Consider the following 19,462-nt stretch of genomic DNA (forward strand, 5'->3'; position numbering starts at 1 on the left):
AGAGGAGCTTCAGCAACTGGCACCTGTTAAAGAACAATGGTCACTCCCTCCAACGATATGCCATCTAGAGAACTCTCTGAGATTGATTCTGGCTGATGAGCACATTTATGTGTGAAATTTTAGGGCATAAATTATACATTTTACCACATTGGACAGAGTTACTCGGTGCTTTCTTGTGCTTTTCAGGGTTTAGGTGAATTCTTGTGAAAATGAAGGAGATGATGCTAAGGAGATGTTTTTAAGCTTTTAGAAGTGTAAATGGATGCATAGCCCATCGAGTCAGCTTCGCAATGGTTCAAACGGCACTTAATTCCGAGTTGAAACGAAGAAGTTATGGCGCAGTAACGACGCGTGAAAATGGTCCGTAGGGGTTTATTTATAATTAGTGACAGTCGGATGGGGACAAAGTGAAGCAGAAGTTCGGATTTTAGGGGCCTTAATGCAATTATCAGAAGTTACTTTACTGTACCCGAAAGATTCCATTTGGAAGGCTCGGACAGTCCAACTTCAACTTGAGATATCTTGGGCTCCCCAACTCCGAATTGGATGAAATTTGGGTCTATTTTGTGTGATTTTTCGCAAGGAACACAATGGTGAGACCTATATAAGCATCCCATGCTCCACGTTTTCTGAAGGACAGAATGGGTATTTTATTTATTCTTGAAGGAATCTTAGTCATCACCCTTACTCTCTCTCTCCTCCAACTTCTCAAGGGCACTTCTGAAATTCTACTTGGGATAGATTTATATTTTCTCATCTATGGAAGGTTGAAAATCAAAGATGCTTTGATTTTATTGCTTGGAGAAGATATCTACAAAGAAAAGGAAGCACTTGTTAAAATTGGAAGTTTATTTTTCTAGAAATAGAAGGTCTATGTAAATAATCTTTTCTTCTTCTTCTTTCTATTTTTTCTTTTTTTCTTAGGATTCAAGGCATTGTAAAGAGGAAGGAGAAGAGAATATTCTCTTTTCTTAGGGAATATTTCTCCTACACTTCCCCTTCTCTCTTCTCTCTCTTCCCCTATAAATACCCCTTGCCCTTTGGGTTGTAAGGAGTAGTTTTTTAGTTCAGTTTTTAGCTAGTTTCTAGTTCAATTTTAATTCAGTTTTTAGTGTAATTTTTATCTCATTCACTTAGTGAAATTTTCTCTTCTTTTCCTATTTTTGGCTTAAGTTCTTAGTTTTGATTTCAAGTTCTTAGTTTTGATTTCATAAGTCTAGTTTAATGGTTGTAATAGTTTTAGTTTAAAGCTTCCTAGTCTAAGTTCCTATGTTGATGACAAGACATGGAGATTTAGAAGAGGAAGCCATGGTGAGTTTATTCAAGTATTCAAGCACATCAAGGTATCTCATTCTCTAAACCCTTAATCTCATTCTCCCTTTCTTATATCTCTCTCTATCTTCTTCTCCTTCTCCCTCTATTTCTTTTATTTTTTTATATGGTTGTGGTATGTGGATGCACTTTTATTCCCTTATTTCTTTTTATGTGATTATGAAGTGTGGCTGCGTTTTTATTATTCCTTTCAATTCGCTTTAGTTTGATAGGTTAGATGCTCATGTGTTAGGACGCCAATTTAATCCCTTAATTTTGTTAGATGCTTATGAGTTAAGATGCATTAATTTTTATTAATTTAATTAGTTTAATTTAACACTTTAATTTGGTTCACTTTGCATTACTTTTAAGTTAGTTAAATAGAGTGGCGTATATCTCCTCGTGTTCGACCCGTAGCTACGATTGACCCGTACGCTTGCGGTATTATTTTAACTCAAACAAGTTTTTGGCGCCGTTGTCGGAGATTATAGTCCATTTTATTTTTCTGATTTTTAAGTAGTTCGAAGTGTTTTAGTTTATTATTTTCTCTTCTTTTTCTGAAAAAAAAAAAATTAGTTTTTGAAAACCTCCTCTTGTTTCTCTTCCGTTTCAAATAGTGTGCGCCCAATCTAAAGTCCTTCATATGCCCAAACCCGCTAATCTTGGTGCCCCTTGATTCGTTGGGTGGTTTGGATTGGCATGTGACTTATCTTTGGAGGTGACCACTCTTGATAACGAGAAAGCGACATAGTGAGAGCGTTGGAAACATAAACGTATAGTAGTCCTCCACCCTACATCGAGAATCCATTTGGAGTCGCCCGTAGGTGGCTCGTGAAGACTATACGGGTTCCCTTCGTCAACCTATATGGCAACCTTACGACTTTGGAACCATTGTTTCGAATTCGAGGATAGATGCACCATCTACCTTGGGCTCCCTCTTATTTTTAGTATTTTTTTTTCTTTTTCTAGTCTTTTATTTTCTTTAAATTTTTTTTTGTATGGGAGACCTCAATTTGGGATAGGTGGTTAATTTAGAATAATGGGAGATACACTTCCAAATAAGACTTTGGGGGAAAGATGGACCTATGCTAAGGCAACCATGATTTTGGAGGAAATGTTTAAACAGGTTAGGGAAACCAAAAGTAGTGAGAGAGAGAACAATTTTGCACCACCTCAAGACAATTTTGCTCCCCAACCCAACTATGGGCTTTGGAAAATTTTGATTGGTCACTTCCCGGACAATCCATGTTATGGAAGGATGCCATAATCTTTATGGGGGTAGCTATGGTGATGAGAATGTGAGTCCTCAATTTCAATACAATTCTTTTGGCACTTGCAATCAGAGGTGGAGTGATCATCCCGATTTTTGTGGGATCAATGGAATAACCAAGCTGGACCACCCAATTTCCAATATCATGGTCGTATGGTCCTCCAATGCCCAACCCTCCATTGAATCTCAATGGGCCACCTCTCCTTGAACCATACCACCAACCCCGAATTTCGAACATGGGTGAGGAGGTCGGATCGAATGAACTTGAAAAATACATAGATCTTCTCACAACAAGCCAAAATACTATGGAGAAGCAACTCTCTCAACTGATCACCATGGTGCAAGAGGAGGAAACGGGTACATTACCTAGTCACTGAACCGCCCCATCCCAGTTTAATGATATTGAAAGTCCACCACCCCAATTTGAGGTTAATGAGAGTCACTCCCAACAAGATGCTTTTCATGATAATTTATTTGTTGAGATTGAGTCTCCTAAAGATATTAGTGAAGCGAGGTTTGATGAGCTACGAGGAAGTCCACCTTTTGCCCGAAATTTCGATTTTAGTGAGCCTAGTGAATTTATTGATTTAGAATCAGATTTTCATGATAACATAGAAAGCCGAAAATTCGATCTCCCCTCTCTCTTTGGAAAACTTAGATAATTGTCATTTTGAGGATTTCATTGTCTCACATGTTGATTTGTCCAAACCTCCTAGGTTTGACGATTTTATTGAGGAAGACAATGTTAGTCATAATGCCTTTCAAGCATATTTCCATGATCCTTATTTGGCAAACCAAGTTATGCAAAGAGCGGATAGTTGTATTGCCAGGATTGATTTGAGTAAACCTCCAATTTTTGATGATTATTTAGATGAGGTTATTCATAATCCTTTTTATGCGTATTGTGATCCGTTTTTGATTGGTTTTTCAAAGAATGATAGGTGTTCTACATTGCAAACGGGAGAGGAGGGACGAATTTATGGCACGAGTTTTAATGCCTTTATTTTCCACCGTCCCATGATGATAGATTTTTCTATTGAATATTTCTCGTTGTTCTTAACTTCTATATTATTTCTCGCTTTACTAAAATTCATGGTCGAGTGTTATCCGGGTCAGAAGCTATTTCTCCATTTATGGCCATGGATTGAGATTTTCTTTTGCTCCTAGCACTTTTTGTAAAGCTCATGACTCTTCATGATTCTCTTTGTTGATTATATCCGGTAAGCCCCTTCATCTCCTCCTTGTCCTTATTTTTTTCTTTTATGCATGCATTGAGGACACCGCATGAATTAAGTGTGGGGGGATGTTGGGCTTAATTGGTGAATTTTGATTGTGACAATAGTTTGGTTTTGTGCATATATCTCTTTGATTGCAAAGCGAGAGAAAGAAGGAATTAGGTATCCTAGCATGCGAAATAATAAAAAATCCCTTTTCAAGGACGATAATTGGTTTGTATCCGATGAGAGGGATTGAATTGAAAAATATGAGCGTTATTTCATTTGATGGCTAGATTCCTCTATGTGTTTTATGGACCCTTTGATCTTTTGGCTAGTAGTTGAGACCAATTTGTTTGTGGCAAGGCAAGGCATGAAAGTGGAAGTGAATGAAAAAAAGAAAAAGAAAAAAACAAGGAATAGAAAAGAAAGTGGAATTCCTTGGGACTAGGCAGGCACCTGTGCCTCATGAAGCAGAGTGACTTGATCGAAATTCCTTGGAAGGAAACTCAAAAAAAAAAACTCTTGCATCAATGTCTCAATGTCTTATGGATATATGCAAAAGCGAAGCTACCAAGTATTTGGGTGTAACGTGTATGCTCCACCATGTCATTCGGAGAAAAAGATCTGGAGTAGAAATAGAGTTTGTGGTTGAGAAAGAAAAAACTTTTGCCTCAATGCCTGGAAAAAAAAAAAAAAAATATGGTCAACAATACTCAATGCCTAAGTCTTTGGTTCCATCGATGCTATGGGGGGTTTACTTGAAGGTGAGTAGTATTCAGAAAATATGAGGAGATCTCTTGAACTTGATGCATGCTTGTTATTTGAATTGATGTGGGGTGATAAAATTCAAGTGTGGGGAACCTTTGGCTCCTTGATCTTTAGTTGAACACTTTTTGGGATTATGTGCACTGCCCTACTTATGCTATGATTAAAATTTGCGTATTCATTTACAATTGAATTTTGGGTGTATATTCACTGCAAACACCCATGAGACAAAACTCATCCACTAGGGGTAACCTAGGGGTTTAAAGGCTTGTTGCACATGCTAAGTGCAACCGTGATTCCTACGAAAGTGAGTTAGGATTTTTGCATTCTAGGTTAGTTTTTCTTTTGTTTACTTGAGGACAAGTAACGTTCAAGTGTGGGGAATCTGATGAGCACATTTATGTGTGAAATTTTAGGGCATAAATTATACATTTTACCACATTGGACAGAGTTACTCGGTGCTTTCTTGTGCTTTTCAGGGTTTAGGTGAATTCTTGTGAAAATGAAGGAGATGATGCTAAGGAGATGTTTTTAAGCTTTTTAGAAGTGTAAATGGATGCATAGCCCATCGAATCAACCGCAATGGTTCAAACGGCACTTAATTCCGAGTTGAAACGAAGAAGTTATGGCCGTTTAAGTAACGACAGCGTGAAAATGGTCTGTAGGGGTTTATTTATAATTAGTGACAGTCGGATGGGGACAAAGTGAAGCAGAAGTTCGGATTTTAGGGGCCTTAATGCAATTATCAGAAGTTACTTTACTGTACCCGAAAGATTCCATTTGGAAGGCTCTGGACAGTCCAACTTCAACTTGAGATATCTTGGGCTCCCCAACTCCGAATTGGATGAAATTTGGGTCTATTTTGTGTGATTTTTCGCAAGGAACACAATGGTGAGACCTATATAAGCATCCCATGCTCCACATTTTCTGAAGGACAGAATGGGTATTTTATTTATTCTTGAAGGAATCTTAGTCATCACCCTTACTCTCTCTCTCCTCCAACTTCTCAAGGGCACTTCTGAAATTCTACTTGGGATAGATTTATATTTTCTCATCTATGGAAGGTTGAAAAATCAAAGATGCTTTGATTTTATTGCTTGGAGAAGATATCTACAAAGAAAAGGAAGCACTTGTTAAAATTGAAAGTTTATTTTTCTAGAAATAGAAGGTCTATGTAAATAATCTTTTCTTCTTCTTCTTTCTATTTTTTTCTTTTTTTCTTAGGATTCAAGGCATTGTAAAAGAGGAAGGAGAAGAGAATATTCTCTTTTCTTAGGGAATATTTCTCCTACACTTCCCCTTCTCTCTTCTCCTCTCTTCCCCTATAAATACCCCTTGCCCTTTGGGTTGTAAGGAGTAGTTTTTTAGTTCAGTTTTTAGCTAGTTTCTAGTTCAATTTTAATTCAGTTTTTTAGTGTAATTTTTATCTCATTCACTTAGTGAAATTTTCTCTTCTTTTCCTATTTTTGGCTTAAGTTCTTAGTTTTGATTTCAAGTTCTTAGTTTTGATTTCATAAGTCTAGTTTAATGGTTGTAATAGTTTTAGTTTAAAGCTTCCTAGTCTAAGTTCCTATGTTGATGACAAGACATGGAGATTTAGAAGAGGAAGCCATGGTGAGTTTATTCAAGTATTCAAGCACATCAAGGTATCTCATTCTCTAAACCCTTAATCTCATTCTCCCTTTCTTATATCTCTCTCTATCTTCTTCTCCTTCTCCCTCTATTTCTTTTATTTTTTTTATATGGTTGTGGTATGTGGATGCACTTTTATTCCCTTATTTCTTTTTATGTGATTATGAAGTGTGGCTGCGTTTTTATTATTTCTTTCAATTCGCTTTAGTTTGATAGGTTAGATGCTCATGTGTTAGGACGCCAATTTAATCCCTTAATTTTGTTAGATGCTTATGAGTTAAGATGCATTAATTTTTATTAATTTAATTAGTTTAATTTAACACTTTAATTTGGTTCACTTTGCATTACTTTTAAGTTAGTTAAATAGAGTGGCGTATATCTCCTTGTGTTCGACCCGTAGCTACGATTGACCCGTACGCTTGCGGTATTATTTTAACTCAAACACTGGCCTTGGCTCAGGATTTGTGTGGGACTCCTCCTTCTTCTCCTAACCCTGGAAGTAGGGAACATTATGCATGGATAAAGGCACATGATGATTTCCTTCTCTGTCATGTCAATGAAGAAAGAGCTGCTCAGGATCCGACAAAGAATATCCACCCAGTCATTTCAAGTCCTGAAGAGAGCTCGGAAAGTTCTGATTCATAAGAGGAAGAGAAGCATCGCCATTTCTACAAATCCTTGGTTGAAGCAAAGAAAATGTACCAAGCTGCCCTAGAAGCTTTTCAGGCCATAAGTCAGCTGATCCCTGAGGATCCAATAAGCCCTGATCATCACCTTATGATCCAGCAGATTACCAAGAAGCAAAAAACCTTGTCTGGAATCCTAGGCCAAGCTCAAAGATCTATCATAGCCTTGACAGACAAGGATGAAGGTAACCAAGGAACAAAAAAGCAGAGTCATCCTAAGACCCCTATTATCATCACAGACAGTGATATGGAAGATGATAACCTCTGTCCGGTTGAACTAATCATCAAAGAGAGGGTCTCCAAAGTCACAGAGACCAGAAGTAGCAAGAACTTCAAGAATAAGGGGTTAACGGTGGAAAAATACCAGTCTAGTCATTCAAGACCGAGTGACGAACCAGAAAATCGAGTATTGGACCAACTAAAGAAGGCTCAAGCCAATATCTCAATCTGGGGATTGTTGATGGCCTCACCAACTCACCGAGAAGCTATTTTGAAGGCCCTCAACAAGGTACAAGTACCCATAGAAATGGGACCAGAAGAATTGTCTCACATAGTAGGGGCCACTTATGCCATCCAATCACTCTTTTTCTCAGAGGAAGACTTACCCCCAGGAGGGAAGAATCATAACAGGGCACTTTATATAACCGTAGAGTGTAACAAAAATTAAGTCCCTCATGTTCTGATTGATAATGGATCCACTCTTAATATGATGCCTCTAAGGGCTGCAAAATGCATGGGTTTACTCCTGGATAAAATGAAGTTGTCCAGCCAGACTATCAGGGCATATGATAACTCCAGGAGGGAGGTGATCGGGATTCTCACCACCAATATCAAGATAAGACTGACTTGTTTCACCATAGATTTCCAAGTCATCGACATTCAGGCATCTTTCAATATCTGCTTGGAAGGCCGTGGTTGCATTCAATAGGAGCCTTAGCATCAAGTCTCCATCAGAAGCTGAAGTTTATACATGACCAGAAAGTGATCACCATTTTCGAAGACCCAGAAATGGTGCATACTTTGGGTAACATAGAGGTGGGGCGGTCGCCCTTACTAGAAGTGCAACTAGGAGGATTTGAGATTGGAAATATTTGCATGGTATCTATGAATGAGGAAGAGCCCGTCCCTGCAAAGTTTCCAATGATGTGGAGTAAAGCTTCTGTGAAAATCATGAAGAATATGAAGTATTTTCCAGGACTAGGATTGGGAAAGAATCAGCAAGGAATCCCGACATTCCCAAAAATACAAGCCAATGCCAACCGTCACTATTTGGGTTTTGATCCGAGAAGGAACATGAAGAAGGAAGCCTTGGGACAAAGAAACAATGCAGTAGGGAGCATTCCTTACTTCAAGACTCTGAATGGATACTTCATGAAGGAAGGGGAGAACTTTCCATATTGTGGAAACCATGAGCCATGGTTTGATCAAGAGAAAGGCCAACTTCAGCTGGGGTTTGAGATATTCTTTGAAGATGAAGTAGACTAAATTGGCCATGGAACTAGATCAAGAAAGAAAGGATGGAATCCAAGAAGATCAAGGGATTGGCGGGTTGTTCGAAGTAGTAGTCATCATCGAGGAAGAAGAAGAAGGGCCAGCACCATAGCTCCTCATACAACCTCTTCAAGGATCCATAGCAAATTGGGTAAGAATGACGGAGAATTTCCATATCAGTGAGTCTGAAGTGGTAGCCAGCTCTAGCTTAGTCCTATCTGAGTCTGTTTCTGGGTTTGTATCTGTTAGAAACTTTTAATCTGTTGAGTCTATCTGTACTCCTCCTTTTATCATGAATGAAATTGCTGATTCCGAGTATGATTCATCTTCTTCTTCCTATTCTTCTGAGGATGACAATATTCTTGAACATCAGAACTTATTGGAACAATTGGAGCAAAGAAGAGCTCAACCCGTCCGAGAGGACACAAGTCTCATAAATCTAGGAACTGACCAATGCCCTCGAATGATCAAAATTTGTTCTTCTCTCAATAATGACGAAATCTCCCGAATGACCTCTCTCCTCAAAGAATTCGAGGAAGTTTTCACCTGGTCCTACAAGGACATGCCTGGCATCGACTCAGAGATCGTGCAACATAGGCTGCCCACGTATCTAGATGCTCATCTGGTTAAACAGAAACCAAGGAGGATGCGATCGGAATGGAGTGAGAAAATCAGGGAAGAAGTCATCAAACAATGGAATGCAGGATTTCTCCAAGTGACTCAATATCCTCTGTGGTTGTCCAATATTGTCCCAGTCCCCAAGAAAGATGGGAAAGTCAGAATGTATGTTGATTTTTGGGACCTAAATAAGGTCAGTCCTAAGGATGATTTTCCGCTACCCCACATCAACATTCTAGTCGACAATACTGCAGGCCATACCCTACTATCCTTCATGGATGGTTTCTCGGGATATAACCAAATTAGCATGTGCCCAAAGGACAGAGAAAAGATGACATTCACCACACCGTGGGGGATATTTTGCTATAACGTGATGCCTTTTGGATTAAAGAATGCTGGGGCAACATACCAAAGGGCCGCCACGACTATATTGCACGACATGATACACAAAGAAGTAGAGGTGTATGTCGATGATATGATAGTCAAATCCATTGATCGGCAAGGTCATTTTACAGCTCTAAGAAAGTTTTTTGAAAGAATAAAAGAATACAAGCTAAGGTTAAACCCTCAGAAGTATGTGTTTGGGGCAAGAGCAGGAAAGCTGCTGGGTTTCCTAGTTAGCGAAAGAGGGATAGAGTTAGATCCTGATAAGATAAAGGCCATCATAGAAATGCCACCACCAAGGATGGAGAAAGAAGTGTGAGGATTCTTAGGCCACATCCAATATATCAGCAGGTTCATATCACGTTTAACCATGACCTGTGAACCCATCTTCAAATTTCTAAGAAAGAAGTAAACAAAAGAATGGAATGGTGAATGCCAAAAATGCCTTCATGAAAATCAAAGAGTATCTGCTCTGTCCCCCTATACTGATCCCTCCCGTATTGGGTAAGCCTTTGCTCCTATATCTGTCAGTAGGGGAAGCATCGATTGGATCGATGATGGCACAAATTGATAAAAGAGATGGAGAAGAGCATACAATTTACTACTTGAGCAGAAAATTGCTAGAGTATGAAACTCGCTATACTCCAGTGGAGAAAACATGCACTTCCCTGGTTTGGGTGACTAAAAGGCTAAGGCATTACATGATATCACATCCGGTCAAATTGGTCTCGAGGATGGATCCAATCAAATATCTCTTCAAGAAACCAGCATTGACCGGAAGAATGGCCAGGTGGTTGTTGTTATATCGGAATTCGACATAACCTATGTCAATCAAAAGTCTGTAAAAGGGCAGGCAATCTCAGACCATTTGACAGCATTTCCTGTGAAGACTAATTCACAACCAACAAAGGATTCCTTCCCAGATGAAGATCTGCACTTTGCAGAAGAAGACCTGAATGAAGGATGGCAATTATATTTTGATGGAGCCACAAATCAAAAAGGGTTTGGGGCCGGGGTGTTGCTCATAACCCTAGAAGATTTTTATTTACCTATGGCATTCCAGTTGGAGTTCGGCTACACCAATAACATAGCAGAGTATGAAGCCTGTGTCATTGGGTTGGAAATGGCCTTGTCTGTGGGAGTGGAAAAGATCAAAGTCTTTGGAGATTCTTCTGCTGTGATATGTCAAACTGAAGGGAAGTGGAGGACTAAGGACGAAAAGTTAAAGCCCTACCAGGTTTATTTGGAGCAATTGGCCCGATGCTTCAAAGAAGTCTCTTTTGAATATCTACCCAGAGATAGCAACCGGTTTTCGGACGCCTTAGCTACTTTAGCCTCCATGGTAGAATGTGATCCTTGGGATAGGATCCGACCTTTTCTGATAGAAAGACGGACTAGCCCGGCATATGGAGAGCCAGTCAATGCGCTCACCAAGGATAGAAGACCTTGGTATGCACCAATAGTTGATTACATCAGGGAAAGGAGGTACCCCAAGCATTTCTCCAAAAGAAAGAAGAGGCATTTGCGGAAATATGTTACTCAATTCATCCTCCAAGGAAGCCTGCTGTATAAAAGATCTTATGATGGAATCCAACTATTATGCGTAGATGAGGAGCAAGCTCAAACTATTATTGAAGGAAATCCACCAAGGAATATGTGGACCACACATGAATGCAAAGATGTTGGCCAAGAAGATCCTCAGAATGGGGTACTATTGGGCGACAATGGAAGCTGACTGTGCTGCCTTTGTAAAGAGATGCCATCAATACCAGATATTTGCCAACATTATCCATATTCCTCCAACAGAGCTGCACTCGTTGATCGCCCCTTGGCCATTCTCTACTTGGAGAATTGATGTGATTGGAAAGATAACTCCCAAAGCCTCTAACGGGCATGAATTTGTTCTGGTCGCCATTGACTATTTCACGAAATGGGTGGAGGCTCAATCTTACGCAGTTCTGACTGCTGCTAAGATGGCAAAGTTCATAAAAGAAAACATCATTTGCAGATACGATGTGCCTCAGCAATTGATTTTAGATCAAGGCTTGAATTTTTGAGGAAAAGTGGAAGAACTCTATACCAAATTTGGCATTGAGAGGCATAAGTCCACTACTTACCGACCACAAACTAATGGAGCAATCAAAGTAGCCAATAAGAATGTAAAGGTCATATTGCAGAAGATGGTAGATGCGCATAATGATTGGGCGGAGAAGCTCCCATTGGCTTTATGGGCTTATCGGACATCAATCCGAACCTCTACTGGGGCAACTCCGTACTCTCTTCTATACGGAGTAGAGGCTGTACTGCCCATAGAAATTCAAGTCCCCTCCCTTCAAGTTTTACTCGACAACCAATTGCCAGAAGGAGAATGGGTGAGGGCTAGATATGAAGAGCTCAACCTCTTTGATGAAAGAAGGATGAAAGCCATGGATAACCTCAAGAAATACAAGCAAAGAATGGCTAGGGCGTTCAATAAAGGGGTAAGCCCTCAAAACATTAAACAAGGGGATTTGGTCTTGAGAGAGCAAAGGGCCCCAATTCATGATCCAAGAGGAAAGTTCCGGCCCAATTGGAGTGGGCCTTACAGAGTCAAAGCCATATTGCTAAGCAAGGCGGTTCAACTCGTTGACCTTGATGGAGAAGATCTTTGGGGGTTAGTCAGCATGGATCAATTGAAGAAATATTTCATCTGGGTTTCTTGAAGTAACTTGAACTACGTTTGACCTGATTCCTCTCAAGGGATACGTAGGCAACTCGATGTATTCAGGTGCGGTCTCAAAAAAGAAAAAAAAAACAAAAACAAAAACAAAAAAAAATAGAATATATAATGCAAAAAAGAAAAGAGAAAAAGAGAAGAGGGCATTGTGTTAGTCTCGTCTGTGATCCTGCCACCCGGCATCCCCTGCAAATATGGTTAAGTCTCGCCATTTGGCCTTCAATTCATTTCTTGGACTTATACTAGGTATAGGGTTGCTCCGAGCTGGCTATTAATGGAAGACTCATTCATTTCATGCCCCAAAGTACTAACAGGATCCTTGATGCAGGTAGTATGCGAGGACCAAAGAAAGAAGCAGTTGCGCCAATGGAACCTCCGTATGCATGTAGAGGAACCTACACTTCTGGATGATCTCCACTTGTCAGTACTGGGAAGAATCAGATGCTTGAAGATCCATCATGGTTTACTCAGAGAAGTTTCAAAATGCTGGTACCCTCAATTGCATGCTTTCCATTTCGGGAAAATCAAGATAACTCCAACTGTTAAAGAATTCCGGGCCTGCATGATGGCACCTCCTCGAGGAAAGTTGTTTCTCCCGATCATGCAGAAAGATCAGCTTTTCAAGACACTAGAAGACTTCTTCGCCATGGACCAAAAGGGGTTAAAATAGATTCTTAACTATGACAAAGTTGATGCATTGAAGATAGTAAGAATCTTTGGTAGTAACAGAGCCGAAGAAGAAGCCCGAACTCAATGCAAAAAATGAGCGTATCTATTCTGTATGATCGGGAAATACCTCTTAACAACTCCAGGGAAGGGAACATCTCTCATGATCGCAGAAGTTGTCAATCAAATAGAGAAAGGGTGTGACATTGTTCCCACAGTTCTGGCAGAGACTTTCAAAGGATTTGACCTCATGAGCCAATCTCAGAAGTATGGAACAGATTTCTTCCATGGATCTCTAGCAATTTTCCAAATGTGGTTGGTAGAAAAGCTGAGATTAGTGGGACCAATTCCGTGTCCTCAACTCCGGCCAATGCATTATCAAGTAAGAAGAGAGACGCAGGAATTCTGCAAGATCCAAGATTGGAAAGAATACCTAGATAAGAGGACTACTCGAGATATACAATGGGATTGCCATTGGATAAGGGCCAAGGCAGATTTATCAGAAACACCTGGATGCGACTATGTGAGGCTCATGGGTCTAACCCATACTAGCTTCTACATCCCTTCATTAGCGTCCCCAGAGCAAGAATCACCTAAGCTAAGGAATTTTTGGGCACCAGAAGTTCTGACCCAAGAACTAGTGATTTTACTTTCAAAAAACTGGAAAAGGAAAATGCTGTAAACAAGTGATAGCTGATTGATCCATCTTCCTTCTGTAATCAAATCTATCATCAATAAAATTTGTGCTTCTATAAAAAAGAGGAGAAAGAATCATTCTGGTATTGAACATACAAAAAAATATGTACAAATGATCCACTTTCAACAAAAAATAATAAAATCTTTTGGAAATGTACAATAAAAAGTATATACACATAACAAAAGAGAGGGAGGTTAGTCATCGCGGTAATAATCGTCTACAGAAAGGCTCGCCCCGGTACCATCGGGTGCACCCCAACTCAACTGAAGAGCATCGATCTCCACTCTGGCCTGAGCTAACTCGATCTGGCATCTATCCAACTCGGCCTGACGAAGCCTGTCCCGCTCTCTCTAAAAAAAAAAGAAGAAGAAGATAAAACAACAAAACAAACAAAAAATAAATAAAAAGCAAAATCTAAGAAAGAGAAAGGAAGGGAAAGGTGTGATAGAGGAAAACTCACCAGGTAACGGATCGTCTCTCCTTGAGAGATGATGACCTCATCAAGACTGGCCATTATACGCCGCATGTCGGTGTACCGGTCCGTAAACACCTACAGAAAACAAGAGAATATGAGGGATTCACCTAATACAAAAAGAAAGTAATGTAAAAATGCAATAAATAAGCAAATTTGCCCCATCATAGGGAAGAGGAAGACCTAGGACCTGGTCTGCTGCCCTAGGGGCGGCAGCTTGATGTCTAGCATACTTAGGTCGTCACGCCTGACGACCATGGTCGATAGCAAGGGATATGATCGTCCATGCCCGCCAATCGCACAGGCGGGACTCCACTAGAAGTTTCCACCTTAGGGTCCACCCCTGTCGTTTGCGAGGAGTGAGAAGACTGCCCTCGCCCGAAGCACCCAGGAATGAGAGGGAGAACAGGGTACTGCAAAAGAACAAGAGTTAGTCAGCACAATTCCTTCATTATTTTGAAAAAGAAAAAAAAAGAGAAAGACAGAAGTAATGGCGCCTTACCCATGGACCCTCCGGGGTTAAGGGGACGCAGACCATCTCCTGGTAGAGAAAGGCTGTGTAATCCCCAACGACGGCCAGCTGCGCTGTCGACTCGCCCACTCGCAGGCATTGGATATCTGCCGGTTTTAGGAGATGGGGGGAGTGCATCTGAGCCGAAGGGAGACAAGGAACAAGTCTCTCCTCAAACCACTGCGGGGACACCCACTCTCCTAAATAAAAGGAGAACCCCCACGGACCCTTAAAGAGGATCCGGCGAGAGCAGAGAACGGTTGCCCGAGGGAAGAGCTCCGGCTCAAGAGGATACTCCAAGAAGTAGGGGCGAAGGGAGGTCTATCAAACACAGAAGGTGTTAGTAAACAAAAAAAATGCAAAAAAAAAATATAATAATAATAATAAGGAGAAGTGGTTTCGAACTTACATCCTCGAGCTGCAGGTCGTTCAGGAGACCCTGAACGACCGACAGATCCTTGTGACGCCCACTTTTTAATAGAGTCCCTATGGACCAGCGCTGAGCCCGAGGGAATTTAGTGCCCTGATCCTCTCCTCCATTGAAGAAGGGACCCCGAAAGGATAGGACCTCATAGCTCCATGTCTGTAAGCAACAAAAAAAAAACAACAAAAGAAGTTGGTTAGTTTACACTATAATAAAAATAATAATAAAAGAAAAGAAGAAAAGTGGAGAAGACGTACCCATATGGCATAGGAGCACCCGAGGAGGTTTCGGGAACCCAGGACCAAGAAGTCCATCATATAAAGGAGGTGGGCATAAGCCGAACCTCCCCAATCAAACCCAACCGCAGCATCAAAGTCCTCGAAGAAGCGGCAGAATGTGGCATCCACGGTCACCTTACCGATCATGTCGCTGAAGATGACCCCGGCCAACAAGTAGAGGAGGAAGCACCTCGCCTCCTGGTCGTGCTCCTCCGAAGGGGACTGATCAGTCACCCACTTCGCCTTCCAGAACTGCCTTATGGCGGCAGCTGGAATGCCTCTGTGGCTGACCTCGAGTCCGGTCATACGACCCCAGTAGGAGAGGCGGTCGGCCTGGTCCTTTGGATTCAGTGGCACTGGCGCCCCTCCAAACGGTAGCCCCGTGATCATATAGAAGTCGAGAGGCGTGATGGTCACCTCTCTTAGTGGGAGATGGAAAGTGTGGGTGCTCGGCCACCATCTCTCCACTAGAGCCTGGATGGTCAGGGTGTCCAGCTCACAGACGGGGCAGGCAGCGATGTGCCCCAATCCGATATGCCTGGCCCAGGATAATACATCCAGGCAAAGCTCTGCGTACCACTCCTGCACTCTCTACGTGCCATAGTTCTTTGGCATAGGAATAGTCTTACCTTACATAAAACAAGAGAAGAAAATTCCAATTAGAGACCAGTCAATTGATAATAAATAATAATAAAAAAATGTAAATTTAAACATGATCAACCTGGTCGTGTATCCATTTGCGTGCCTAAAAATGCCTAAGTTGGTGTTTTAGGGTTTCACCTCAATTTACGTGCCAAAAGACAGCCGATATGGCATCTGATGGCATCACCTTGATTTTTGGGCCGAAAGATTACCGATTTGGTATCTGCTGGCCTTGTACCAATTTGCGTGCCAAAAAATGCCTAAGTTGGTGTTTTCGGGTTTCACCTCAATTTGCATGCCAAAAGACAGCCAATTTGGTGTCTGATGGCATCGCCTTGATTTCTGGGCCAAAAGATTACCGATCTGGTATCTGATGGCCTTGTACCAATTTGCATGCCTAAAAATGCCTAAGTTGGTATTTTTGGGTTTTGCCTCAATTTACGTGCTAGAAGACAGTCGATGTGGCGTCTGATGGCATCGCCTTGATTTCTGGGCCGAAAGATTACCGATTTAGTATCTGACAACCTTGTACCAATTTGCATGCCTAAAAATGCCTAAGTTGGTGCTTTCGGGTTTTGCCTTGATTTGCATGCCAAAAGATAGCCGATGTGGAGTCTGATGGCATCACCTTGATTTCTGGGCCGAAAGATTACTGATTTGGTATCTGTCGGCCTTGTACCAATTTATGTGCCTAAAAATGCCTAAGTTGGTGTTTTTGGGTTTTGCTTCGATTTACGTGCTAAAAGATAGCCAATGTGGCGTCTGATGGCATCGCCTTGATTTCTAGGCCGAAAGATTATCGATTTGGTATCTGACGGCCTTATACCAATTTGCGTGCCTAAAAATGCCTAAGTTGGTGTTTTTGGGTTTTGCCTCGATTTACATGCCAAAAGATTGCCGATGTGGCATCTGATGGCATCACCTTGATTTCTAGGGTGAAAGATTACTGATTTGGTATCTGACGACCTTGTACCAATTTGTGTGCCTAAAAATGCCTACGTTGGTGTTTTTAGGTTTCGCCTCAATTTGTGTGCCAAAAGATGGCCGATGTGGTGTTTGATGGCATCGCCTTGATTTCTAGCCGAAAGATTACCGATTTTGTATTTGACAGCCTTGTACCGATTGGCATGCCTAAAAATACCTAAGTTGGTGTTTTTTGGGTTTTGCCTCGATTTGCATGCCAAAAGACAGCCGATGTCGCGTCTGATGGCACTGCCTTGATTTCTGGGCCGAAAGATTACCGATTTGGTATCTGACGGCCTTGTAACAATTTATGTACCTAACGGAACCTAGGAGGGAGTTCTAAGGACTTACCTTGATTGGTGTGCCCAAGGATAGTTGATATAGCATCTAAGGACTCCGCCCTGCTATCTGTGTCTAAATAACTAAGTGCTGACTAATAATTAAATAAATGTAATAAATAAGGAAATACAAGACTAAGTAGGAACACTTACCCCGGGCAACCGTCCCCAGATAGCGTAGCAAATATGGCGAGAGGTGTCCCGCAAGGTCGTACCGACTGGGTACCAATCCACGTGATCGTCCACATTTGTGGTCCCGAGTAGCGGACCGTGAGAGGACTATCGAGGGCGCCTACGGTAAGCCATATCACCCAAAAATGCTGAAAATGCAAAAAATGGCAGAGTTTCAGATAAAAAACAAGGTGGAAAATGAGGGGGGGACCTCTCTTATATATAGGGGAGGCCTACCGTGACCGTGGTGCCATGGAAATCTCCAAGGCACCATGAGATAGCCCCCATGGTGTCATGGCCACAGACCCCCTCACGGCGCCATGGTTTCCCCAAAAAAAAAAATTTTGCTGATGTACATTTTCAAAAATCGGTCGCGATGCCGTCTCATTGTTACACATTTTTAAAAAATCGATCACGATGCCGTCTCGTTGTTACACATTTTAAAATCGGTCGTGGTGCCGTCTCATCGTTACACATTTTAAAAAATTGGTCGCGATGCTGTCTCATCGTTACACATTTTTAAAAAAAGCGGTCGCGATGTCGTCTCATCGTTACACATTTTAAAATCGATCGCGATGCTGTCTCATCATTATGCATTTTCAAAAATCGGTGGCGATGCCGTCTCATCGTTACACATTTTAAAATCGGTCGCGATGCCGACTCATCGTTACACATTTTCAAAAATTGGTCGCGATGCCGTCTCATCGTTACACATTTTCAAAAATCAATCGTGATGCCGTCTCATTGTTACACATGTTAAAATTGGGGCGATGTCGTATCATCGTTACACCCTTTAGTCACGATACCATCTTCCTAATTGTTTCTCAAGGTTTATCGAACGATTTCGTCGTGATTAAACACATGTTTTGGCAACTCTGCCGCCTTTGAGCAAAGCGTCAGTAGCACATGCTCTTGGTGACAAAATCGGTTGGTCTTTGGTCTTTACCCTTCAGCGGTTGGTACAGGCCTGTACCAAAGAGGGGGAAACTATAGCCACTGATTTTTGTCACCACCCTTGGCAAGGATGACAACGGGACACAGACGATGGACGACGCATCCTCCCCCTTTCTAGATCCCCAAAATACCTGGCCCATGGGCCCAAATACCTTCTAGAACCCAAAAATGGCCCATTTGGGCCCAACAAGTGAAATGAGGGGGACCACACTGTCCACGATGCCGTGGAGGACTTCTCTGGCCCAGATTGTGGGGCACCCTCCCCTATAAATAGGAGGGTCCCCCTCCCTTCATTTAAAGGAGTTTCAGGGTAGGGAGACCCCCCAGGTGTGAATTTCACCCCTTATTTGCCCTCTTTGCCCTGATTTCCTTTCTTAAGAGTGCTCGATTAAGTGAGATCCTCAAGTATGGGTAGATCCTTCGATTACCCATTCGATAATCAAGCGATTCCCTCTCTTAGAGTTTGTTATCCCGTCAGTGCACAGATAACAAGCGAAATTCCCCATTACAGTCGTTATTCTATCCATTTGCTTACCGCCAAGCTACTTAGAAGAGCCGTTACTCTGTCAAAAGAAATCGGCGTCAGCCCATTTGTTCGTCTCCCTTGAGCCAAGGGAATATCCTCATACAGGTATAATTACTGCACTTTATTAATCCAATGTAGTCCTTAGTGTTTTACCACTCTAATGTATATGTTGTAAATATAAATTGTTGTATGTATTTAGCCTCAATATCACACAAGGAGAGAGAATGTTCGTCATTTAGTAGCATCTATAATAGAGAGACCGGCTTCGGCCGGGCAAGATGGGTGCCTAACACCTTCCCATACTTGTAACCTGACCCCTTACCCGAACCTCTGACCAGACCATATGGAGCCTCGTAGCCCGACTCTGTTCATGACGGACAGGGCTACACTTATTGGGTCCTAGGCCCTAACCCTAGGTGGCGACTTCACATTTTTTTAACATATTTTAATGCATGCCCCCAATCCCATGATGATGTGTCAGAAGGACACCCCTCTATTCAAAATTAATATTCATGTCACCAATGAGGCTATGGAAACCTTGTCACAATGAGGACCACGGTACTTACACAAGGTAAGGGACCTTATGGAAGCAAGCATAAAATTCTAAACAAGGTGTGTGTAACAACACACAAGAGTAGCTAGGACCCTAAGAGTGAGGCTGAGCCAAAAATATAGGCCAATAGCCCTTTAGAACACGGGCGGACTCACGGACGGATCTAATCTTCTGAGT

The 19,462-nt window shown here is 41.7% G+C and overlaps 1 protein-coding gene across 1 annotated transcript; it reads left to right on the forward strand.

Moving 5' to 3' along the window:
- The first annotated feature begins 8,664 nt into the window (after nucleotides 1-8,664).
- On the forward strand, nucleotides 8,665-11,431 carry LOC122662964. Its single transcript, XM_043858674.1, has 3 exons — nucleotides 8,665-8,997; nucleotides 10,063-11,082; nucleotides 11,147-11,431. Exons 1-3 carry the CDS (start codon nucleotides 8,665-8,667, stop codon nucleotides 11,429-11,431), a joined length of 1,638 nt encoding a protein of 545 aa, XP_043714609.1.
- Nucleotides 11,432-19,462: the final 8,031 nt, after the last annotated feature.

Source organism: Telopea speciosissima, chromosome 5 (genome assembly GCF_018873765.1).
Source record: "Telopea speciosissima isolate NSW1024214 ecotype Mountain lineage chromosome 5, Tspe_v1, whole genome shotgun sequence".
Lineage (NCBI taxonomy): Eukaryota > Viridiplantae > Streptophyta > Magnoliopsida > Proteales > Proteaceae > Telopea > Telopea speciosissima.

Coding starts and splice junctions, on each gene's coding strand:
- LOC122662964 (XM_043858674.1), top strand. CDS start 8,665: ATGAATGAAATTGCTGATTCCGAGTATGATTCATCTTCTTCTTCCTAT. Junction 8,998..10,062: donor CGTATCTAGATGCTCATCTG/GTTAAACAGAAA, acceptor GGTGACTAAAAG/GCTAAGGCATTACATGATAT. Junction 11,083..11,146: donor AAGAAGATCCTCAGAATGGG/GTACTATTGGGC, acceptor CATCAATACCAG/ATATTTGCCAACATTATCCA.